The following is a 25,050-nucleotide window of genomic DNA, read 5'->3' as shown; positions in this document are numbered from 1 at the left end:
GCCCCGGTAGGACAGTGGCTGGATGATGCTCAGCTGCTAGGTGAAAGGCCAACAGTTCAAACCCTCCAGCTTCCCCATGGGAGAAGGAGGGTAATCCACGTCTGTAAAGATTAACCTCACTGCCTTCGAGTCGAGCCCTGCTCCCAGGAATCATCCGTCAGTTTTCCCAGGCTGTAAATCTTAACTGGAGGCAGCCCGTCTTTTCTTCTGCCGAACCCCCGGTGGATTCGAGATGCTCGGCCCTCCGCCTCACAGCACTGCATGCCTCAGATGGCACCACCGAGTGTTTCGTCCATAAAGATCACAGCTCGAGAGTAGCACGTTCTTCTGTCCTGGAGCATTGCTTGCCGTGTGTTGCTCTCAGTTCAGAGGTTTGGGTGTAGAGATTTGGCTTGGTATCACAGCCACCGAGTGCCTGCCTGGATGGTGTGGCAGTACCATGACCAGCATTTGGTCCTCAGCCTGGTGCAGGGTGGCCCCCGGGGGACCTCGGGCAGTGTCTGGAGTCACTTGAGTTGACAGAGCTTGGAAAGTATAGAAACTGGGGGCGCATCCCACAATGCCCAGAGCAGCCCCACAGCAAAGAATTGCCCTGCCCCAGATGTCAACGGGGCTGAGGTTGAGAAGCAGGGTATCTAGAGACCATGCCAACACCGAACTTCCTGCCAACAGGTGGATTCCTGCAGGGCAGAGTAGAGGCACCCCCTTGGACTTGTCCATACCAGTCCTACCATCTTTATGGGTGCACCCCTCCGCACCTTTCTCCAGAGTGGGACAGGAACCTCATCTGTGGATGAAGCATTAGAGGTGGTGCAAACCCCCCAGTGTTTGTAAATGAGGGTGATCCTGCCACCAGAGGGGCCCCTGGGTGCCCTGGACTGTGGACCAAAAGAGGAGGTTTGAACCCCCCCCCATAGGTACCTCGGAAGATGAGCCTGGTGACCGCTTTCTGAAACCCCGAGGGACACAGGTCTGCACTGTCCACACGTATTGTCCCCAGGAACCAGAGCCCTCTCAAGGGCGACTGACAGTCACTGGAGGGGCTGTGTCGTGTGTTACAGGTGTTTTACCCGTGTGGCTCTCTGCCTGTGACAGCCCTGTTCATTGTGACCACCTGGCCCAGAGCAAGGTGCCCCCTTTCATTGTTTCCATGTTGGTGACCACGTGCTGAACCCCAGGCTGGTCCTCACACATCCCTGAGCTCTTCCCTCCTCCTGACTGCCCCACCTGATGTGTGCTCTCACCTCTGCCCCTGGGGTCAGGGGAGTGAAGCTTCCGCGGTGATGGTCCCGTCGGCAGCCAAGAAGCAGAAAAGTTAGGTGCTTATGTCCCAGGTTGACGGGTGGTGTCTGTCGGTCAGTCTCCTGGGTTCCACCAGCCCCTGTTACATCAGTAAGCTTGGTCCTTTATTATTGTTTTGAATTTTTATCCGCGGTTTTCTTCCACTCTTCGAGGCCCTCCTGTGGTGGCCCCTTCCAAGACTGGTTGCTGTGACAACCAGGCCCCATCTGAGTCTTCACTTCTGAGGATTGACTCTTGGGTTGTTGTGGTCCTCTGGTCCTTTGGACTGATGGACTGAGTCTTTCCGTGTGTCTTTGATTCCCTTCACTCTTCTTTGCTCCAGGCAAAGAAAGACCAGTCATTGCCCCTTAGATGGCTACACCTTTAAGACCCCAGTTAACCAGTCAGTGAAGTAGGATGTAAGTCATTGTCTCTGTGGACTATGTGGCCCCACTTGACTTTGGTGTCCCCCAAGACTGTGGTCCTGAACCCCCAGGCCCAGCAACTCATTCTCTCAGAGTCTTTGGTTATGGCTAACAGGTTCTCATAACCAACCCCTGCATGTTCTGCTGTGTTCATGGGTGTATTTGCGGCACATTTAAATCCATCTGTAGAAAGATCCTTTGTCATATCTACATCTACTTGATTCGGAGAGATTTTTCAGTGGCTCAGTTTTTGCCCCCTAGCTGGATTTGAACTGACAGCCTTTCAGTTAGTAATCAAGGGCTTAACTGTGCACCCCCTCTGGGACATAGAAAAAGCATGAGCGCACGCTCCTTCCAACTCCAGGCTGTTGTGCCTGGATTCCATGTGCCTTCATCCAGTATGTGTGGCTCCCTTCCCAACAGTGACAGGCTTCTGCTGTGACCCAGCGTGCACTGACTTCTTGGCTCAATCTCAGCTTGCACTCCAGGCAATTTCAAAACGGCCAATCCATGAGTGATAAACTTTTAAAGCTCTCATTTTATCTTGCCCTTCCCCCCTTTTTACCAATCTCTTAAAAAGTATCAAGTATTAAAATAATAAAGAAGCTAGAGTATTAAGTTCTTCTGCCCTCAATGACCTGGCTGGCTTTAACCCTCATGTCCCACAGAATACAGCACCCTGCACGTTGCTGCTGTGATTGTCATTGTTTCGCCATCCATTTTGCTCCATTTCCCTAGTTCAGAGGCAAGGAGAGCAGGTTGTGGAAATGCATCTTTTTGGAGGCTCTGAGTTCTCTGTAACAGAAAGACCATGACTAAGCAGCTTTAATAAACGTATTTACTCTTCTAGCAAGTGGCTAGACGTCTGAAGTTAGGGCTCCAGTTCTCAGGCAGAGCCATCTTTGCAACCCTGAGGGAAGGTCCTTGTCTCCTTTCAGCGTCTGTGGGTCTGGTTTCCCTGGGAGATGCCACATGTCTGGGCATCAGTCATTCTCTGGGTCTGTTTTACCATCGAATCAGAACTGACCCATAGCTGACCCTACAGCAGGTTTTCAGAGGCAGTAAGTAGCAAGGGAGGAGATTGCCCATCTTTCTCCTGTAGAGCAACTGCTGCAATCAAACCACATACCTTTGTGTTGGCAGAGCAGCTCCGTACCACTGAGCCGCCAGAGCCTCTTCCCCTGGGCCTAGGAGGTTCTCATTGCAGGGACCCCGGGCTGAAAGGATGTGCTCTGCTCTCAGCTCTTGTTTCTTGCTTATCCTAATATCCCTCTTCTCTGCTCGCTTCTCTCCCCTTTTTTTCTCTTGTAAGAGACAAGGAGAGGGTGAAGCCAGGCTGCTCCTTGGAGTCAAGGATTCTGAAGCTTTGTCTGACATACTATGGGCATGTTGCAAGGAGGGACTGGTCCTTGGAGAAGGACATCATGTTTGGGAGAGTGGAGGGGCGGCTCAGGAGAGGAAGACCCTCGATGAGATGGATCGATTCTGTGAGTGGAATGGTGGGAATGAGTGTGTTTGAGATGGCTAGGTTGGCACAGGATAGAACGGCGTTTAGGGCTCTTGTACATAGGGTCGCTATTAGTCGCAAGCAACTCGATGGCACAACAACAAGAGACAAGGTGGTGCAGGCCACACCCCAGGGGAGGCCCCCGACAGGAGCAGAGCTGCAGCCTGCGGAAGGCTGTTGCTTCCTTGAGAGCCAGTCGGCTGATGACATCAGATCCCACCACAGAAAGTGATTACATAACCCCAGAGCAGCATAGTATGAGATTAGGACCCCCTGCTCCCGTATGACCTCATAGTAACTGATAAAGAGACCCCATTTCCAAGCAAGATCATGTTCCCACAGATCGTAGTCAGAACTTAGCACACCTTTGAGCTGCTGAGGGCACAGTTCATACCAGGCAGACAGCCAGCCAAAGACAGGGGGGTTGGGGTTTTTTTCAACTTGCTTGGAAAAAGGATGTCCCAGGCTCTAGATACAAAAGGAAATGTACTCGGAGGCCAGAGGAAGAGGCGTTCAAAGTTGCTTTTCCCACAGCTTTTCTAATTCACTGCTTTCTCTCCTTACCTGGCCTGCCCACCTAGGTCCTGATTTAAAAACATAACAAAAAACTGTCCGTCTTCCAGCCCCCCAACCAGGTGCCTCCCCTGAACTCTGGGAGCATAGATTATTTTTTGGAGGCGGGAGCATGGAGCCGCACCACGCCGGTCCTCTGTCCTCCCCTCCCACGGCAGCCTGTTAAATTATTCCAAGGGAGCGGGAGCGCGTGGGTAAATTACCACCGCGGCCGTATCATGGCAACTGTACCTGTCTCTGAGTTTTATCACTTTCTTGTGCAGCTGCGGCCGCCAAAGAAACTTGGTTGAGAAAAGTCATTATCGGGGCCAGGTGGGGAATCTGAGACAATAAGCGTTCCGGTGCTCCCTCCTGTCTCCCCGAACCCATTAGATCGGCACCCCACACGAGCCTCTCGTGTGCAGTGAAGCCAGCTGGAGGAGGGGTGGCCGTATGTGACATGGGTCACAAAACAACAGCATTGGAAAACAGAGTGAAATTTGAGGATGGCAGTGTTTCCTGAGCTGGGACTATGCCGAGAGGTTGTCTCTGGGTTGGGGGTGGGATGGCGTGGGGGAGGTGTGTGTCTTTATTTTTGCATTCCTGAGTTTGACCCTGAGTCCGTCATTTCTCGAAGTAGCGGGCACATGCTAGGGGCTGTGGAGGTGGCGAGGAACAGTGAGGTCCCTGGCCACGTGACACCGGCATTCCTGTTACTCTTAGTTGCCCTTGAGTTGATGCCACCTCAGGGTATGTCTGAATCCCTGTTGTGGCTATCGGATCAGTCCATCTCTCTTTACGGGTGGAGGACACGGACAACAAGTAGTGGCAGTGGAAAGAGCCCTGGTGGCACAACGCTTATGTATTGTTTGGCTGCTAATCAAAAGATTGGAAGTTCAGATCCGCTCAGTGGCTCACGTGAGAAAGACCTGGCAACCTGCTCCCATGAAGATACAGCCAAGAAATCCCAGTGGGGCAGTGCTCTGCCCCGCGGGGGTTACAGTAAGTAGAAATCCGAGCCAACAGCATCAAACAATAGCCGTGCCTGAAAGTGGTCATGTTATGCAACATGAGTATAAAGTTAACTGGTGTGGCTCCCAGGGAGTGTAGACGGAGTGGTCAGGGAAGGCCTCCCTGAGGAGGTGACTTTTGACCTGAGGTTTGAATGATGAGGAACTAATCAGGACAGCTCTAAATCTGGAACTCCCACCCATTGGCGCTGTTCTCCGTCCTGTTCATCAGAGGAGCTGATGCCTCTTGAAAGATGGCCCAGCTCCAGCGAGGTGCTTGAAAGAAGACTGTTGGAAGGTGCTTTGTGCCCAAGTCTCACTGCTCAACCTCCACCGTGGGGGCGACAGTGGATCTTCGCAGACATGGGTGGGGGGGATTCCTAGGAGCCTCAGATAATCACCATGGAGGTGTCAGCATGGCAGGTGACGCCACAGGCCTCCCAGTTGTCATATAAGCAACCCAGTGCTTTCAGTACAGATCTGTCCTGTGTAACATTTGTGACCCAAACGGTGAGGGACCATGACTTCAAGAACCTCATTTAGTTCAGAAACCAGACCCGTTGCCAGCACACAGCGGCTGTGCAAGAGAGAAGTTCCCCGTAGGGTTTCCGGGCCTGTCAGTCTTCGCAGATTGCCTCATCTTGTTTCCTGGACCCGTGGCTAGGTTCGAACCACTGACCTCTGAGTTTATAGCTAAGCACTCAGTCACTGTGCTGCCAGGGCTTCTTGTGAACACACACCTCCTGGGGAGTGTGGTTCTTCCCCTGCCTTCCTGTCCTCTGCAGCCATCACCTCCGCTGTTCATTTGTTTGTATCTTTCATTGTTTGCTGAGGACTCACAGTGCCCAGTGCTGCACTAGACCCATCCTGGGCTCCTGACCTCACCCCAAAACCCTTCTGGCCCTAATTAGGTGTCTTGTGGCTTCCAACTCCCACCAGCTGCATCACAGGAGAAGGACGGGCCGTCTCCTCCTGTGCAGTTCACTGCCTCTGAAAACCCACTGGAGGGTCAGCTATGAGTCAGTCCCGGCTTGACGGTGCACAACAGTGGTCAAGGAGGGAGCACCCCCCTCAGATGCACCCACCCAGATCACACTTGAGGATGTGAGAGGACAGACCTGACCGAGCTGTCTTGTGTGAAAGCCCCAGGTGAACACTTCCCATGTCCCCAGATGCTGCTGGGCACGTTCTGACCCACAGCGTCCCGGTAAGCAGACCTCGGCCCGGTCCTGCTCCAGCCTCTGCCATCCCTGCTGTATCTGAACCTGCTGGTGCGTTCTCTGTCTGTCATCCAGCTGAAGGGCTTCTTCTTTTCATTTTCTCATGAGTCCCCAGAAACCAGCCCTTCTGGAACCTGCTTTTCTTAGTCTCTGCCCCCAGACCTGGAGGACCTGGGTTCGACCCTCTGGCTCACTTCTGAGGACCGTCCAGCCCTCACCTTCCTCTCCCCTCTCATGAGTGATTCAGGCTCCACATTGGAGTGTTGGCCCCAGACTATTGTCCCCCCATCACGAATCCATTCCAGCCTGTCCCAGCATCTGTAAAGCAGCCAGGCAGGCATCTTGGGCTTCAGTTGTTTTATTGTTGTTTTCTTTCCCAGACTTTTAAAAATAACATTTGTCCCGGCTGGGGTGGGCCTGTCTCCTCCTGCTCCGAGCTGGCTGGCTCCGGGACATGAATCACAGCCTGGTCCCTGTCTCCCCGCGTGCCCCGGGCGGGCCTCGGAGCCATCCGTCACACCCAGCTCAGGCTGGCCTCCTGTCCTGCACCAGTGGCTGGCTGTCGTCCCCTGCCGACAGGAGGCCTGGCTTTGGGGAGAGCACAGGCACTGTGGTCACTCCGAGGTGGAAACATGCCCCATCTGAACACCTTTGGACCACAAAGCATCTCTTCCCAGCTAGAGTCGATTGGTTCGGTCCCAAACCTGAACCCCACCTGTCGACAGAGTGATACTGCCCACTGTTGCTGAGGGGTGAGCCTGTCCCTGTGGGCCTTCCAATGCCAGTGGCATCTAGAGTGGCCCCCAGGAAGCTGAGCTTTCCCGAAGTACCCTCCTCCCTCACCTGCCGTCACCCCCTCAGGGTCTGTCCCCCTCTGCATAAAGGGACTTCACAGTGAGCTGAAGAGTGAGTTCAAGGGCAAGATCGGTGACTTTGCACATAGAGGGAAGAAGAAAGCCCGTGAACGTCACCGTTGGCTGACCTGCCTCCGCGCAGCCCTGTGGCCTCAGACTAGACTGTTATCAAGTCGATTGTGACTCCCAGCGACCCTGTTACAGCACGTCCGAGTGTGATCTCTGTGGGCGCAGACTCCCGTGGCTGCTTCTGCAGATCAGCTCCGACCTTTCCATTAGCAGCTCAGCGCTTGACCACTGTGCCACCAGCACTCCTTCATCAGCAATCACAAATGCTTGTTTCCTTGCATTCCTGCTCTGTGTGTGTGTGTGTGTGTGTGTGTGTGCGTGCGTGTGCGCGCGTGGCGCATGTGGGCACGCTCATAAGGGCACATGTGTGCACTGGGGCTACTTGCACTACCAGCCGTGTTGGTGCTGACCACTTGGCGTCGTCCAGGAGGGGAGATGGCTGTAAGCTGAGTAAGCACACAGGTGCCTGTGACTCTGACAAGGACATCAAATGAAGCCAGGTGACAGCCAGTGCCAGTCAGGTGAGAAGGCCCTTTGCCTTTGATGAGTGAGGCAGTGACTGGGTTTCATAGGACTCTGGGTGCTGCAGATGGTTGATGTGCTTGCTGTAAACTGACAGGCCAGGGGTTCGAGTCCGCCCAGGGGCACCTTGGAAGAGAAACCTATCAGTCAGCTTCCCCGAGACAGGCCACCGCACACCTGTGATTGGCAGGTCAGCAGCATCACATGTGCAGCCGTCCTCTCTTAGCACTGACTCCATAGCAGCTGGCGGTTTTGTCATTGTTTTTTGTTGCTCTTGTTTGTATGGGACTGTTTGTTCGCCTCTGTGCCTGGTGAGTCTTCAGGCGGATAGTGACCTGTGTAGGGGCCCAGTGCCCCCCACTAGGCGTCGATGCATAAGGACCCGGCTTATTGCCCACATGTTGTACCTCATTTCTCCCTTCTCTCCCTGAAGGATGAGGGGTGTCGCAGCAGTTGATTTTCCCACTTTCCTCCAGGGCCACAAGATTTTTCCAGTTAGTGAAGTAATCAGTGCTGGCTTTTTAAATTTAATCTGCTGTTGAGTCAGAGCCAACCCATCGCTGACCCTCCAGTGGGTTTTCAGGGGCAGTTGTAGCGCACGGGAGGAGGCTGCCCATCTTTCTCCTGCAGAGCAGTTTGTGGATTCGAACTGGGGACCTTTGGAATTGCAGAACAGCTTCTTAGCACTAGGCCACTTAGAGGACAGCAAACTCATAAGTCCCCTGGGCCAACCATCTTTTTATAATAAAACTTGTAAAAGCCACACCTGTTGATTCACTTTCGTGTTGTCTGAATTGTCGTGTAGGCCAAGGATACCGACTGTATGGTCGTCTGCCAGGAAATGACCAGCTCAGCGCTGGGAGGAATTCAGAGTGTTGCTTTGAAGCGAGATGGGGAAGCTCGGGCTCACTTACTTAGTGCATGAAAGCAGGAAAGACCACCTGCTAGAAAAGGACATTGTGATTGGTCCAGTAGGGAGACCGCGCAGACGAGGGCCCCTCAGTGATACGGAGGGAGCGAGTGGACACAACAGTGGGCTCCAGAGCCCCAGTGATCTCTCCTGGTACCACAGACGGTCTCCAGGAGCCAGGGCTGCCTGGGTGGCAACTAATGATACCCGCGTGGCTGCTTTCACACCACAGCCGCATAGTCGAGTGATTGTGACAAATGGAGCCCAAACCCCAAAAAAATCTTTCCTCACAGGGCATGGCGTGACTGTCGGTTATGACAGGGAAACACTGTCTGCTGTGGGGCCGGAAGACGAACCCCTCTTGCTAGGTGATGTTAGGTTTGCTGGGTGCTGTGAAGGTGAGTGTACCTCCTGGTGATCTGTGAACGACGGTTGAACCCTCACTCTGTCTCCGCCGTGCCCCAGCCCGTGTGGCGGTCAGTGTCAGTCCACCACATTGAAGGTCGTCCTCTCTTTCAGTGACCCTCTGCTTTCCCAGCGTGATGCCTTTCTCTTTTTTCCCCCCTATTGATATTGTAACAAAAGTTTACAGAAAACTTGATTTCCATTTATTCATTTTTGCACATTTCCCTCCCTACTCCCTCTGTCAGTTTGCTTTTCTCTTTAAAAAGATTCTTCTGTTGTGGCATAACTCCCTCCCCCTCCCCCACCCCCCAGTCCACTTAGCTGTGCACCTCTTAATCTGGATTGTTGTCGTGCAAGTAATACCTAATCATGTATTTCTTTTTTGACAGTTCCTGCCCTCATCTGTTTAAATGCGGTGTTCATTATTTATCCCTGCTTTTCTTAGTTTTCCCCCCAACCCCCATGTCAGTCCGGTTTTGTAACAGTGGCACTATGCAGTATTTGTCCTTTTGTGACCGAGATATTTCACTCATCATAATGTCCTCCAGGGTCACCCATTTTGTATAATATTTTATGAGTTCCTTGTTTTTCAGTGCTGCGTAGTATTCCATCGTGTGAATATACCATAGCTTCTTTACCTAGTCATTTGTTGATGGGCGCTTGGGTTGCCTCCATCTCTTTGCTGTTGTAAACAACACAGCAGTAATCATGAGTGTGCATACATCTGTTTGGGTGGCAGTTCTGGTTTCTTTAGGGTAAATTCCCAGTAGTGCAATAGCTGGGTCAAATGGTATTTCTATTTTGAACTTTTTGAGAAAGCACCATACTGTCTTCCAGAGTGGTTGCACCATTTTACACTCCCACCAACAGTCGATAAGGGTTCCAGTTTCTCCACAACCTCACCAGCATTTGTTGTTTGCCGGTCTGTTGATCTTTGCTCTTGTTACTGCGGTGAGATGATACCTCATAGTGGTTTCCCTTGACGCTTTTCCCCCAAGGACTGACACCTCCTGACTAAAGGCTCAAAGATATGAGACCAAGTTTCACCGTCTCAGACTCTAAAGAGCACCCAGGTCGCACCTTCCTCCAGGACAGGTGTCCTTGTTAATTCTGCCGTCCCTGGGACATTCAGGGCTCTTTGCCAGCATGATTCAGAGTTGTCGGTTCTTCTTCAGCCTCACCTGTTTGTTGACCAGCTTTTACGTGTGTACAGAGCATTTGGAAATAACCAGTGGCTTGGACCAGGCACACCTTAGTCCGACAGCCGTGCTCTTTAGAACATTTAATGCAGCTTTGCTCAGTGCCACATTCCTTTTAATTTCCTGACTGCTGCCACCATGGGTGTTAATTGTGAATTCAAATGAAATGCAGTTATTGGCAGCTTCAGTGTTTTCGCCATCCATCATGACGTTGCCTTTTGGTCCGGTGGGGAGGGTCTTTGTTTTCTGGATACTGAGGCGTAATCTGTATTGTCTTTGCTCCCCTTCAGTAAGTGCATCAAGTCTTCTGTACTTTCTGGAAGCAAAGGCGCATCATCTCTGTAACGTAGCTGTGGCCATGTTAGTCAGAGGTGCTCAGAATAGCTGACCAGTGTGATTAAGAGGCTGATTGAGGGCAGGGCCAGGGTTTCTGTTCGATTGTAATAGAACCAATTTGGTGGCACCTTGTTGATACAAGCCACTCAGTGCCCACCCAGGAAGACGGGCTTGGTGATGGGCTCTGGTCAAGTTCACAGCCAGTAAAACCCTGTGGAGCAGTTCAGCTGTGTCACATGGAGCAGTCATGTGACAGAACCATGGAGGCAGCAGCTGGTTTGGTCTGGGGCTGGTTTAATGAGGGACAGAGCAGAGGGTTCTGAGTTACACCCTGCTTTTCCCGCCCTGGCCCCTTCTGGATTTCTCCACCTTTTCTGTTTCCTGGTGTCACCCTGGGGGGTACAAGCACGATGGAGATAATGGTGATAAGCAAGGTAACGTGGCAGATTAACTCCCTAACTGGATTTGGGCTAACAAGAAAGAGACAGCCTATTTTTTTTAAAAAAAATTTCCCCCTTGCTCCTTTCAGACATTTCCTGTACTGAAGCATAATGACACCAAAGGGTGTTAAATTGGTTCTGAATGTCCACCTCTGGCTGGCCACATTCTTGTAACGATTTCATTAGTCTGAATTATCCACTTTATTTTCTTGTAATGGGATTAGCTGTACTTGAGGCAGCTGAAGACCAGAGGGGGAGACGGTGGGGAGAGCAGTCACTGCGCTTTCATTAACTCTCTCGGCAGAGGGGAGGAACTGACCAGGACCCTCGCCCCAGGCCAGAGGTTGCGGCTCAGCTCTCTCCCTCCCTCCCTCTCCTCCACAAGGCAGCAGGGAAGGACGCTATTCCACTGGGCTTGCGCAGCCAGAGGGAGTGCAGAGGTGCTGGGGGCTGACGAGGGGATACCTCCTTGGGGACAGTTTCTTCCGATTACCTTGTAATACTACATGGCGCGTGTGGGTAGATGGAACCCTGCCTTGTATCTTAGTCTTCCCAGAAGCACAGAGCATCGTCCGGGCCTCCTCTGCTGAGGTCCCTCTGCACCTCCGTTCTCTGCTGAGAACTCCCAGAGACCACCAAGTGGGATCTGTGACACAGGGCCTGCTTGTCCTCAGTTTTAGCCCTTGAACTCCACCCTCCACCCCACCCCAGGGCTTAGTTGGTGGGGCGTACCTCATCTGAGAGACTTTGTAGACAGTGATGGTGCTCACAGCAGCTTCCACCTGTCATCAGTTCCTGACAGCTTTCAGGCACCATCAGTTCCACTGCTTTTGAAGGCAGTCTGGTCGTTCCCATTTTACAGGTGACAAGACTGAGCCTCAAAATGGTAAAGCCAGGCAGAGGACAGGGATCTGAACCCAGGTCTGACTCTATATGCCTGCCCTCCCAGGGTCACTCATCCTCATGGCGGGACCCTCTGCAGCAGGTCCCCACTTTGTCCAGTCCCTGGTGACTCAGAGGTACCGCTGATCAAGGCTAAGACGTTTTGCTTCCAAGTGTATCTTCAAAACGGACAGCCTTCTTTCTCATCTTGCAAATTGATTTCTTAACTGTGTTTCTTGGAATAATGGGTTTTCTTAGGAACGCAGGAGGGAAGGTCCAGGGGCCCAAACAGTATGAGAAAGGCTGCAGCTTCTCACCCACCCTTACAGCCAGATCTGCTGTGTGACGAATAAAGTAAAGTCACTGACAAGGTCTGCAGCCAAAAGCCTTGGCGAAATTGGCTTCACCACACGTATCCCACACTTCCTCCCATGAGGGAGAGGTTTTTCACAGGATGCCTATTAATATCTCACAGGACTCGTTTGAGAAACACTGGAAAGAATTTAAACTAAACTAAAGCTCTGCTGCTGTGAGAGGGAAGCAGTAGCTTCCTTACTCTCCTGGTGGCACAACGGGTTAAACGTCTGACTACTAACCACAAAGTCGGTGGTTTGAATCCACCAGCCACTCCATGCGAGAAAGATGAAGCCGCCTGCTTCATAAAGGTTCACGGCCTTGGAGATCTGTGAGGGTGTTCGGCTCCGTCCTGCGGGTCCCTGTGACGTGGGCTCGCGCGACAGCAGCGGGGTCTTTCCTCTGTGTTGTCACAGCCTGCTGGCCCCCGCCCTCTGTTCCTGCTGTCTCTTGTCAGTGGCCATCCAGTGGGCTGTGACTCTGTGTAAGAGAGCAGCCTGGTCCTGTGCCATCTTGACAGTCACTGATGAGCTCATGTCCACTGCAGGGGGGCTTCATCCCTGGGGGCACATCGCCCAGCACTGTGTGGCGTGACAGCTCTCTGAAGGACAGGTGGTCAGCTGGGGAACCTTTCCCCATGGCGCGCACTGCTTCTCAGCTGTTAGTGGACCTCACATGCGTGGAGAGTGGGCTGGTAACAGCCCAGCGTGCCGGCCACACCGCTGAGGAGCTGGTCCAGAACGTACGATCCTGGAGAACTGAGTCAGTGACTGTTGCCCCTTGGAGACCCCGGTGGCCCTCTTGACCACTTTCTTCGTGAATCTGGGCTTGGGGACCAGAGCCCATCTCAGCCTTGACCTGGCACTGCCAGAGTGCTGTCACATGCTCTGTCCCTTTCTCTGCTCTCTCACTTGCTCTCTCTTGCTCTCTCATTCGTCCAGTGCCTAGCCCCCTCCACCAGAGCCTCTTGGGTGAGTCATAGAAATGTCTAGAACACAGGTCTTGATTCAGAGACACACTTACCCTCCCCTTCCTGAGACCCCTCATCTAGGAAGCGCCCAGAGGATAGTAAGGTGCTGTCCTTGGTGCTGCTTTCACGTTCTGTGGGGGCCAGGACATCTTCCACCCTCCCCGAGTCCAAACGGAGGAGGGAGCATTACACTGATGGTGCTCAGGTAACCTCCCATGCTGCCTCTCACCGCCACGAGCGCTGGGTAATTGGAACAGTTCAGCCTAAAAGGACCTCTTTGAAAAGAGAGAGAGAAGTGACAGAGGCTCTCCACCCTAAACGTGCAGCCCCAACTTCAGCGGCTTCAAAGGCCATCACACAGACGAGTGCACACTCCGGAGCTGAGCTTTCCGGGGGGGTGCGGGGGCGTCTGCTCGCCCAGATTCCCTGCTCATGTCAGTGGAGGGGACCTGGAGGTCTCTCTCCCACCAAGCAGGGCAGGAGCTCCCAAACCAAGCCAATGCCATCAAGCTGGTTCCCACTGACAGTGGCCCTATGGGACATGGTGGAATGGCTCTAAGCGTGTATTTCTACACAGGAGCAGGTTCACTGCCTCATCTCTGTCCCTCGGGGCACCTTGGGACTTGAACTGCTGGCTTCTTGATTCGCAGCCCAGCGTTTAACCCATTGCATTGTCAGGCTCTTCTCCCAGACACTAGCCCTTTGGTAAATGGTCTAGTTAGACCATTCACCTGTTTTCATCCAGTCCTTTGGAGGTGGCCCCATGCTTGCCATGGGGTTTTAATGCCTATCCATCATCTCAGGTGGTCTGTTCCTGTAGAGATTATACCCTGGGAAACCCTGCCTTCAGCTCTCTCACCCGGGATCGCTGAGTCCGAATTAACTCGGCAATACCAACAGCGGTTACGAGTCTGAGAGAAGCAGTTCACCAGGCCTTTCCTCACACTGCCACCAGGTAGACTCAAACTCCGAACCCTTCATTTAGTAGCAAAGCACAAACCATTTGTACCACACAGGTACCTGACAGCCAAGTCTCTTCTTTGTGATTTCTTTACTACAATTGAAGGGTTCAGTCCCGGAGTTTTGGGAGGAGCCTGGATTTGATTCCAGCTCGGCGGCCGTGAGTGAGTGATGTCCTGGTGTGGCCGTGACAGAAGCACCTCGTGAGTGAGTGATGTCCTGGTGTGGCTGTGACAGAAGCACCTCATGAGTGAGTGATGTCCTGGTGTGGCTGTGACAGAAGCACCTCGGGCAGGAGGCTTCCACCAACAGAAATTCACCTTCTTAGCACTTAGGGGGTGAGGACTGTGAAATTGCTGACGTTCTTGGAGTCTCAGTGTCATCATCTGCACTTGGCAGGCTCTGGGCACATGGACACCAAATAAAACCTAGCCATTCACCGTCAGCTCGGCCCTGGCACATCTGGGAGTAGGGCCATGTTCTGTTGGGTGTTCAGGGTCCAGTTTCTCCAAAGTTGGTTGCCAGGCCTTTCTTCCTCGGCCTGTGTAGATGGACTCAAAATTTCCAGCCTTCCCATTAGCAATTGAGTGTGTTAACACCCACAGTGTCGTGAGTTCCGACTGAGTACCAAGGGTGGCCGTGATGTTGTGTGAGCATCGCATGTGCATTACATCATGAGTGACGGCCATGGGGAGGGTGTATTTGAAAGGCTTTCTCGTGCCAGCCTATCTTTTCTTATCTGTGGAAGAAGGCGCCGCCTGCTCGTCTTGTCGGGACCCCACGGCCTTGGCAGCACTGGGCCCTGGGCGGTGGCCGTTCGTGCCGTTTTCTTTCTTCCCTCTCTTCTCTCTGGAGCCTTGAGTGCAGGTGGGGAGAAGCCTCCCCAGGCCTGACCCCACGTGACTCAGCTCTTCTGCTCTCGGTCCTGGTCCTCCTGCAGCTCCAAAGAGGACAGTGATCAGACGTGCGTCCAGCGACAGGGCCCCTGGCTCCCCCACCCCCCGACCCCCCGCCTGTCCCGAGTCCCAAAGCCCAGAGCAGCCACAGTGTCATCGAGTTCGGCCTCTCGGGGATGTTCTCTCCCTTGCTGCCCTTGTCATTCCTCTTCTTCGCTGGCTGCATCACAGAAGCCTTCTTTCACAGTTGCTGTTGGGTTTAGGGGCCGTTGAGTTGAGTGTGACTCACGATCTGAGCTTATCATGGTGAAGCCTGTGTCCTCATCCCTTCTGAAGTGCTCCAGCCCAGTGGGCAGTCACGGTGTCAACCCCTCCCATCGAGAGTCTCCAGCCCAGTGGGCAGTCACGGTGTTCATCGAGGCTCGCCCTCCCATTCACCGACCCTCCCCCTTTCCCAGCTTTGTGTCCCTCTCCAAGGAGTGGCCTCCCCTGGCAGCAGGCCCCCAGTGGGTGAGATGAACCTTTGTGATCCTTGCCTGCGGTTGCAGGGCCCCAAACCCCAAGCAGTGGCTGGCCAGGGACACTGCCAGACCAGCCAGGTGACACAGCCCCATGCATGTCAGGTCCTCAGTGGGAGGCTCCCCACCTTCCTCCTCCCAAGCCTCCCCCCACCCAGATAGCCTGCCTTGGTGCAGAGCCTGTGTGCAAACACCATTTGCATACCCCCGACTTGTTTACGAAGGCCAGGCCTAATTGGCTTGCCGCCAGCAACACCTCGACGCCCCCTCTCCCCACCATGTACCCCCCCCAGGCTCACAACACCTTAAAAGAAATTAGAAATGCGACAACAAACTCCATTCCGTCAGGAGGCACCGCGCCACCACCAATCACGCGCCCGGCAGCGTGGCGCAGGGAGTGGGGCTCCGTGTTGGGGGGAGTAATTGGTGAACCCGAGGTGAATGAAATAATTGGAAAAGTGAGGTGTGAGTTTGTTACTAAAGTGTGAGTGTGGTGGGGGAGGGGAGGCAGGCCGCTTTAAAAGCCCGGTATGTCCTCTTTATTCACAGCTTCGGATACAGTAATTGCTATTTTGTGCTTTCTATTATCTACACAGTGGGGAGCGGGAGGCTCCGTCCCCCGAGCTCCAGAGTCTGGGTGGGTGCAGGAGGGGGCCATATGGGTGTCCCGTGCCGGGTCCCTGGCGGCCCTGCCCTGTGCACCCAGCAGCGGTCACTTCTGGGCACCAGGACACACACACAACTTCCTCCCAAAGCCGCTCAGACTTCGCTTTGGGGCCTTTGCGGCCAGATAAGGACCTTAATAATGGCTGGTATTTATATATCGCTTATCTCCAAGGAGCTAAAGGTACTGCATCGATTTTTTTCCCCCCAACCCTTTTTTTCTCCCTCCTTTTTAATTCTCTTTCACTATCTCCCCAAGATCATTAGTATCGGCCACATATTACGCTACTTGGTTATAAAGCCACCGAAGGCATTGGGGGACAGGAGGCAGTGCAGAAGACAGAGCTCGCCCAGCATTGGAGGCCGGGGGCGGTGCGCGAGGGGGGGATGGACAGGTCATTCTGCCACTGATGCCCCCCCCCCCGGTTTTTTCTTCTGTAAAACAGAGGCGGTGACAGTTATGGCCCCGACATCGTTGTTTCCGCTCAAAATAGATTTCAGAGGCCTGTCGCACACAGTCCCTCAGGAGTTGCACTGTTTTCCCACAGACTGCAAGTCTCCCAGGGTTCGAATCCACAGAAGGAAGATGGGGCATCCCCTCCCATTCATTATCATTTACAAGCTGAGAAACCCAGCGCTGGGTTGACATAACCTGGACCCGACCCAAAGACAGTGAATTTGAGGGTTTTCTTTAGAACATTGTGGAAGGAGCCCTGGTGGTGCCATGATTCCTAGCCTCAGCCAATAACTGAAAGGTTGTTTGTTTGAATCCACCCCTAGCTCTTTAAGACAAAGAACCTGCTCCCCATAAAATGATATCCTTGGAAACCCTGTGGGAAAGTTGTGCCGCCTGTCCCGTGGGTTCCCCAGCAGTCAGAATTTATAAGCCACCCAATAGCATGTTCTAAAGTCCCCATAAATGGCTAAGCATTTAACTAGTAAAAGAAAGGTCCATGGTTCAAACCAACCCAGAGGTACTTCAGGAAACGGGCCTGGAGATCTCCTTCTGGAAGATCACTGCTTGAAATTGCGAGGTCACCATGCGTTGGGATCAGCCCAGTGGCAGCAGCACCTTGGAGACACTTACTGATTGGTGGCTGTAATACGCAGCCATTCATTTCCTTTACAAACTTCAGGAAGTTCTGCCTTTGATCCAGCCCTAATCCTCTGGGCTCTGAGTTGTTGGGAAGGGACCGAGAATGAGTCAGATGCTCATCCGCACAGCCCGCCAGGCCCTCTGCAAACTAATGGGACATTTGAAGCTGCAGCCGTCCGCAGACAGAGCCTCCTGTTCCCTGTGCAGAGGTCTGTCTAAGAACCTTGGCAGGGGCTGTGACATACACCCTAAGACACCCCCCACCCCCAGCTGCCTGGGACAGGATCCCCAGGCTCCCAACCCCTCCAGATGCCACCCACCTTCTGCCATGGCTCCCCCACTCAGCTCTCCAATGCCCCCTCCCCAGGCCACGCAGGCACAGCTCCCCCCGCCTCTACTCATCAGCCCTTTTCTCCACCTTTTAATTATCTTCCTCGCCTTTCTCCGGACTCTTAGCTACTTACCATGCACGGAGCATCTTCAGCTTGCAGTGGGCTAGAGACATTAGCCTCAGCAGTCTCCCCCACCCCGCCTTTCCCCCCTCTCTCTCACATACAGAGAGAGAGAGAGAGGCAGGCTGACTCACCAGAAATAAATAAGACGGGACTAAAGAAAACCGTGGACGGGGGCAGTTGAGACCAAGGGAAAGGAGAGGTGCAGCCCCCCATGAGTGGAAGCAGGGGGCTCGAACATGCAGGGATGGAAGGAACTGGACTCTGCCTGCCCACCCTATTCCTGTTCCTAGCTCTGGTCCTGGGAATGTCCTTGTCTTCTGAGGGTCCACTCGGGCATTCCTTCTCATCCCGCTGGCGGCCAGACAAAGTCACCCGGCGATCTGGCCAGACTTGAGAGAGAAAAGAGCTGTCTCCGCTCAGGAAAAGACCAGTGTCGTCCAGATGATTGCTAGGAGAGAAAATCTCTGTGTGGCAGAAACAAGAAAGTACGGGCCTAATATCTAACATGTCTGAATTCCAGTTTGAGCCCTGTCACCCGCCTCTCTAGAGCCATTGCCCAGAGCCACAGTTTATTCAGCTGTGAAATGGGTGTAGAGGTAACTCGTGTTACTGCTGTCTGTGTTTGTTCTCTCTGTGCGCTGGTCCACTGGCATTTCTTCACAGCCCTCCAGGGCTGGGAATCTTTTGTCGATGGTGTCTCCCCCTTCCAGAGCACCTGTTTGTTTGTAGGTTTGTCTCAAAAATGTTTTCGGCTATCCCTGTCAGCCAAGCACCTGATCTGTCTTGCTGTAGGTGGTTTCTCCTGTCACCAAGCCTAAGGCAGGATGATGCGGAAGGGCTGTCCGCCCAGCCAAGGGGAGGGCAGGATTGGTGCTCGGAGCAAGAGACGTTAAGCGAGTGATGGGGGAAGGGTGGCGCTGGCAAGCAGACCAGCCCACCCAAACATGTCAGCGCATAGGGGTGCTCAAGACCCACTTGTTCCCTGAGACTTTCTCATTAAAAAAGCCAAGCGTAAAACCCCCCACTGTCATGGTGTCCGCCCCACCTCACTCAGGGCAGCCCCACATGTACCAGTGAAGAACCATGTTCCACGGGCTCCTTGGGCTGCTTTTTAAGGAAAAGAGCACCAGGCCTTTCTTCGGGTGGACTCAAACCACCAACCTTTCAGTGAGCAGCCCAAGAACCCCAGTGTTCTCCTGCTTCCCCAACAAGCCCCCCAGCCCACCAGCTCAAGTCCCCAGCAATGACGCACCATGCCTGTGGGCCCAGAGGCTGTCAGGAAAACTCCCTGGTCAGGGTGCATTGATATGAACACGCCTGCGAGACCTGAGTCCCCATCCCTGCCCCCGGTCCTGGAGAGGAAACGTGGCTGCCGTGGGCCCGGCCGGCCTTTAGATGGCAGGTTGGAGCTAGGTTTGCAGGCTGGGCCCAGCCCAGCTCCATTCTCACCTCGGTGGTCCACCTGCCCAGCCCCAGAGCCCGCTGTTCTCCGCGGGACTGGGAAGGCTGACGGGGCTCCCCGCGGCCCTGGTCCCCAGCTCCCTCTCCCTCCCAGGGCATCTGGCCTGGGGCCTGGCCGGCCAGTGTCTGCTTGCAGCAGCGTAGAGCTGGTCTTGAGCTCCGGGAGGGGGGAGCCGAGCTGCTGGGGCTCGCGCCGAGGGGGGACGTGCGGATTCATTTTGAGGCTTCATCAGCGCTGCGTTTACACACGGGCCTGCCTGCAGAAATTGGGCTGGCAGATGCCGCGTCATGCTGGCAGGGCTGCGGGGTAACGCCTCGGATTTAGCTTATATCATTTCACCAGCGTCGACGGCCTTAAGTGTGTTTTTACCCGGTCGATCTCTGGCCCCGCAGCATCCCGGGGCCCCCGGCATGTGCGTGCTTGGCGCCTGGGCACTGCGAGCGCGTGTAGATTTTCAAATAAAATAACACCTCTCTTCAGATGCCGGGCGCATTAAATATTTATCGGCAGCAATTTGTGCGTATATGGTTGATAAATGGACATGTGGAAGGAGTTGGGGGAGGGAGACCGGAAAGCAGGAGGGACCCAGAGCAAACCCCAGTCTTTTGTCCTGGAATTTCCTGGCGATTTCGTCTGGAGGAGAGGAGAGGAGGGGCCTGGGGGTGGTCCTAGGCCGTGTTTACTTGCTTGATCCTTGTCAGGAAGAGCCAAGCCTCTCTGCTCCCAGGCTTAGCCGACATGGGGAGAGGCCTGGGAGGGGAGGAGAGGAGGCAGGTTTGCAGGAAACAGCACACACTGGCGCTGACAGCCACACACAACCTGTTTTCCCGGGTCCCGAGAAGGGGCTTCTTCACCCTGAGCCCCTTAGAGGTGAAGGTGCGTTGGGAGGTCAGGACGGGGCTGAGACCCGTCCAGACCCCCTGGCACAAGCTGACGCTCGTGTGGTCCCCTTGTACTGGGCCGAATGCCTCTTGTCAAGGCTGAGTCCCCCTCAGGAATGTTTACCACCACGGGGACAGAGGGGACAGGTGTCCAAGTCCCCAGGAAAGCCAGCCTGAGGCTTGTAGGACAGGGACAGAAGCTGCAGCTGGCATCTCAGTCGTCATCGTCGTTCCTCCCCCCACCCCCCCCACCGCCTTCACTCCTTACCTGGTGGGGACCTAGATGCAGGGCTGCTGTTTGTGCCCTGAGCATGTGCCACTGAAGAGTTGGCACGGGTGTGTGTGTGTGTGTGTGTGTGTGTGTGTGTGTGTGTGTGTGTTTCTGGGCATGGTGTGGGTGTATGTGCACCTGTGGACATATTCACATGTATGTGTGAGCGTGTAGACAGGCATGTGTGTGCCCCGTTATGTGGAGGGAGATATGTCCACATGCCTCTTTTAGAACCTGGGTATGGGGGGTGCACATGTGTGCCTGCTCTGTGGGGGAGAATGTGCCCACACATCTCTTCTTTAGCCTGAAGAGTTGGCCCTAGCAGGCCTCGATCCCTAACCTCCGTGTCCTCTGCTGTTCTAGCACGTTCGGTGAGCTAAAGACCGTGCGCCTGCCGAAGAAGATGACCGGGACGGGCACACACAGAGGGTTCGGCTTTGTTGACTTCCTCACCAAGCAGGATGCCAAGGTAAGACTGTGGCCTGGCCACCTGCCTCCTGCAGGGGCCCTACTCCCCCAGGGCTCCCCTGGCCCTTTGGGAGGACGTGCAGGTTTCAGGACAAAGGCCTCATCACGGCCAGGCACCCACTGCCTGCCTTCGCCCCAGCCTGCGTCCCGGGGAGGGAAGGGCCAGGCCGTGCTATTTATTTAGAGAAAGGGGCTGTCTTTCTGCACCTCCTCCCTTGTTCCATGTTTGCAGAACCCAGTCGCTCTGGGGGGGGGGGGCACGTCAGAGAGGAGGGCCAGGACCCCCAGAGGGCAGCAGAGAAGAATTGCTGCAAGTGAGGGCTGAAGGGGAAGGTACAAGGGGACACTGCCCTGGCCGGAGCCTCCTGCTCACAGCAGCCTATGGGGACAGTCAGACAGGGCCCCACGGACAAGTGCACGTGTGGGAGGAAACCAACGGTTACTCATGGCACCTTCGTGAGGCTACCCGTCTTTCAGTCTTGACACAAGGCAGCGTCTCTGTGTTGCGGTTGGGATGACTGGGTGGGTCGCGGGATTACCTCGCCCTGCAGATCAGGGAGTGCCAGCTATGTAGGCTTAGTTTCAGATCGGAGTTCTGGGCACCACTGGCCAAGGGCTGCCATAGTGGGCACCCTTTGATGAGCTGGGACCCCCACATTACTTCAGCATTTCATCCTTGGGTGAAGTGAGGCTGTGGGCTCCACCTCCAGGTCTCTCGGGGAGAAGCTGTGTTTCTGGGGCTCGTGTCTTGGCCTGTGGCATCACAGGCTGCAGGGTGGGTCAGCTGCTCGGAGCCCAGGCTGGCCATGCAGGCCGCAACTGTGGCCTTTGTGGGGCCCCAGGAACGTGTGCAGGCAGCGGGGGTTGCCGCCACCACCTTTGTCCTCCTCCGTGCACTCGTCAGCATCTTGAGCTCAAGTGCCTGTGTTGCTGACACGTGGCCACGTCTGTCCGCACACCTGCTCCTTTCCCTCGGAGCTGCTAGTCCTGCGCCTCTTGCCTCCTCCAGCAGGGGCCGCACCCGCCTCAGCCAGGCTCCCACACAGCATGGGGGCTGCATCCCAGAACAACCCCAATCATCGTGGGGGCTGCATCCCAGAACCATCACAATCATCGTGGGGGCTACATCCCAGAGCCCCAGCAATCAGTGTGGGGGCTGCGTCCGATGCTGCTGCACTCACTGTGGGACACCTGCACCCATAGAGCACCCGTTGACTAAGAACTGATGCATAGCCGACCCTCCACTGGGTTTTCAGAGGCAGTTAACCACACGGAAGGAGGCTGCCCATGCTTCTCTCCCAGAGCAGCTAGTAGATTTGAACTGCATGTCTTTGGGGTGGCAGCACAGCTCCTTACCACCGGACTACCAGAGCTCGTACATCCCCTGCCTGCACTCGGCATGATGGTCCACGGCCCCAGTGCCCAGGGTGGGATGGTCCACGTCCCACAGCCCCAGTGCCCAGGGTGGGATGGTCCACGTCCCATGGCTCCAGTGCCCAGGTTGGGAACCCATATCCCACAGCCCCTGCACTTAGTGTGGTGGCCCACATCCCATAGCCCCTGTGCCTGATGTAGAGGCCCCCCCACCCCGTGCCCCACCGTCCTTACAGCCATCAGTAAGAGCCCTATGTCCTGTCTTGTGGGGGCTCAGAGGGAAGCAGTGCAGAGCTGCAGTCTGGGGGCTCAGCCCTTCTAAGGGGGCTCAGTGTCCATCCACCACTGTGTTCTGTACCTTGCTCCTTTTGTCAGGTGCCCATAGTCCAGGGTTCCCTTAGGTGGTGCCTGTCAGCACAGCGCCACTCCTGACAGGCTCACTGTCCCCGCTTACTGGCACAGGTCCATGCTCGGGCTGCCTCCAGGCGCACTTCCCACAGAGGTGGGGTTCAAGGTTCTCCTGCAGACTCCCTCAAGCCCCGCATCTCATGGGGATGGGCGGTGGGGAGGGAGTAGAACCATTGTCACCTTTTGCATCTGGGATTTCTGTGAGGGGACCTGACTCCTGCCCTTCAGGCCTGTCTTCTGCTACCCTGGTAGTGTGGTGCGTAACAGAACGAGAAGGCCAGCAGTTCAAATTCACCAGCTGCTTTCTGGGAGAAAGACAAGCAGTCGTTCTTGTAAAGATTTACAGCCTCGGAAACCCCAGGGAGGGATCCTAACTCGCTGAGCAGCAGTGGGTTTAAGAGCGGCTAGAGCCGAGCCGATAGGGCGCAGCCCTGACCCAGGACTGCCCGGGTTTGAAGCCCAGGACACCAGCAGGTGCTGCCCTTCGGTGTGCCCCAGCTTCCCCAGTGCTTACAGGATCTTCCTCATCCGGCGGGGAAGTCTGGACAAGGTGATATTCTTAGGACCAGGGCTGGTTCTCTCCCATGAGCCTTGTCTGTCAGCTCTGAGGGGGAGGGTGATGACAACAGTGGTGGCTTAAAAATGAGAGCATGGTGGGGAAGGAACAGCGAGCCGAGGCACCAGGGCCTCTTTGGAGACGTGGGGTTGATGTCCAGGGGACCAGGTGTCTGCCCAGCGTGGCTCCCAGTCCAGCTGTTGTCAGGCCACATGAAGTTATCTTGGGCCCAGAGCAGAAGGTGGCTTCTCAGGTGGACCAGGCAGAGCCCAAACGGCCAGTGTCCAGCCCGGAGCTGTGACTGATAGCCGCGTCCCTCCTGCCTCCACCCTCCCCTGCCTCCCACTCCGGCTCTGGAGGAGAAAGGGCAGCCGAGGACGCGCCCACAGCCCCTCGCCTCCGCCAGGCCAGGCTCAGGAGCTATTTCTGGCTCGGGTCGTGGCCGTGGCAGCCTCGCTCCCACCCTGGCACAGGGCGCGGGCCCTGGGTGCCAGCCGCCGAGCGCTGTCAGTGCCGCCCCACACGCTCGTCTCTCCTGCAAAGATCCCCTTGCGCTTTTCACCTCCGCGAAGCCGCCATTGCTTCCTCCCTCTCCTTCTCCCGGTCTGAAGAAGCGTATTGTCTTCTGAGTGGAACACGCCACACTCTGCTCTGACCCACAGACCGCGCTCGCTGCGTGTCGGTGAATAGAATTCTGAATATTGTAAATAATCTAGTTAGCTCGAGGGTGGGTGGGCCCGCGGCTGAAGAGGGACAGCTACACTGCAGGGATATTGAGAGTAAAACCTCAGGGATCCTTTCTCATCTCGGGAGGAGCAAGAGGGAGAAGCCTGGGGCTGGGCAGGGCACCTCTGCACCCCCAGTTTCCAAGCAAGCCCCTCCGAGCCTTTCTCCTGTCTGTGAAGTACTGTGGGGAGAAAGACCTTCTTGTGGGGTCCCCACACCCAATCTGGGGAGATTTCAGCCCCTGAATCAGGTTTTGATTTACCCTCGACCCGTGTGAATTCCTCACCAAGGATGTCTTGCGTCACCCTTTGTCATGTGCCACCCTCGATAGAGACGCTCAGTAGCTGGATTTTAGCGTGGGGGGTCAGCAGAATTGCGACCAGGGGGTAGAGAAGGACCCTGTCACACAAAGGTGCGCACTCCGATCCTTAACCAAGAGGGATCTCTGGTGGCCTAGGGGTCAGTAGTAAGTTTTTTTGCCAACCCAAAGGTATATGGTTCGAATTCACCAGCTGCTCTATGGGAGAAAGATGAGCCGTCTCCTCTCCCGCGATTTGCGGCCTCTGAAGACCTGCTGGAAGATCAGCTAAGAGTTGGTTTGACTTGATGGTACAAAACAAAAACAGCTTACCCAAGCGAGGCGCGCCCTCCACAGGATGGCTTCACGCAGTGACTGCAGTGGGCTCAAGCCTGGCAGAGATCATGAGGGCTCAGGGAGGGTCGGGCCTCGATCTTTTGTTTATAGGGTTGCTCGCGGGCACATAACACAACTGATCAGCTAGAGGTTGGGACTTGAAGCTCGCCGGGGGATCTGCTCCTGCAAAGACCACAGTCCAGAAAGCCCATGACCTCAGCTCTGCTCAGCAGCAGGCAGCGGGGACCGGGGAGCCACTGCGAGTTCAGATCGCCGTGACGGTGGAGGGCTCCGGTGGGGCACGAAGCCCTCAGGTCCTGGAAAGGAGGAGAGAGGCGAGGAGGAGAGCCAGTGGGCAGGTGCAGGGAGGAAGCCGCGAGGGGGTGAAAAGGATCCGTAGTCTGTGGAGACTGGAACGCGAGAGACGTGTGGTTTGGGGATTCAGTGGGGGGGCAGCACTGGAGCTTAAACCAGGTATTGCGACTCTCAAGACAGTTCTCTTCACCAGTGCCAGCCTGTCCTCTCACCAGCTGGCCGGGCTGCAAGAATCAGGACCAGTTGGGTCCCCCAAGCAGGCCCTCCTTGCTCCAGTCTCATCTTCCATCCTGAACTGTCCAAGCCAGGGCCTCGCGCCCTCTGGCCTGCATCCACGGGTCCTGTGTTTAACCTCACACGTTAGGGACTCTCCAGACGTCAAGCCTACATCCCCCAGGCTGGACAAATCCCAGGAAGTAGCCCCCCCCCCC

At 55.1% G+C, this 25,050-nt stretch overlaps 1 protein-coding gene across 1 annotated transcript in view; it reads left to right on the top strand.

Moving 5' to 3' along the window:
- Positions 1-25,050, top strand: part of RBM19 (RNA binding motif protein 19) — a 103,291-nt gene that overhangs the window by 53,242 nt on the left and 24,999 nt on the right. The window contains 1 exon segment of the mRNA XM_006903652.1: positions 20,502-20,607. Coding sequence (XP_006903714.1) covers positions 20,502-20,607 — 106 coding nt within the window.

Source organism: Elephantulus edwardii, unplaced genomic scaffold (genome assembly GCF_000299155.1).
Source record: "Elephantulus edwardii isolate Elephantulus edwardi_28Jun2011 unplaced genomic scaffold, EleEdw1.0 scaffold00304, whole genome shotgun sequence".
Taxonomy (NCBI): Eukaryota; Metazoa; Chordata; class Mammalia; order Macroscelidea; family Macroscelididae; genus Elephantulus; species Elephantulus edwardii.
The sequence above is the reverse complement of the archived record's forward strand: the minus strand, read 5'-3'. Positions and strand labels throughout refer to the sequence as shown.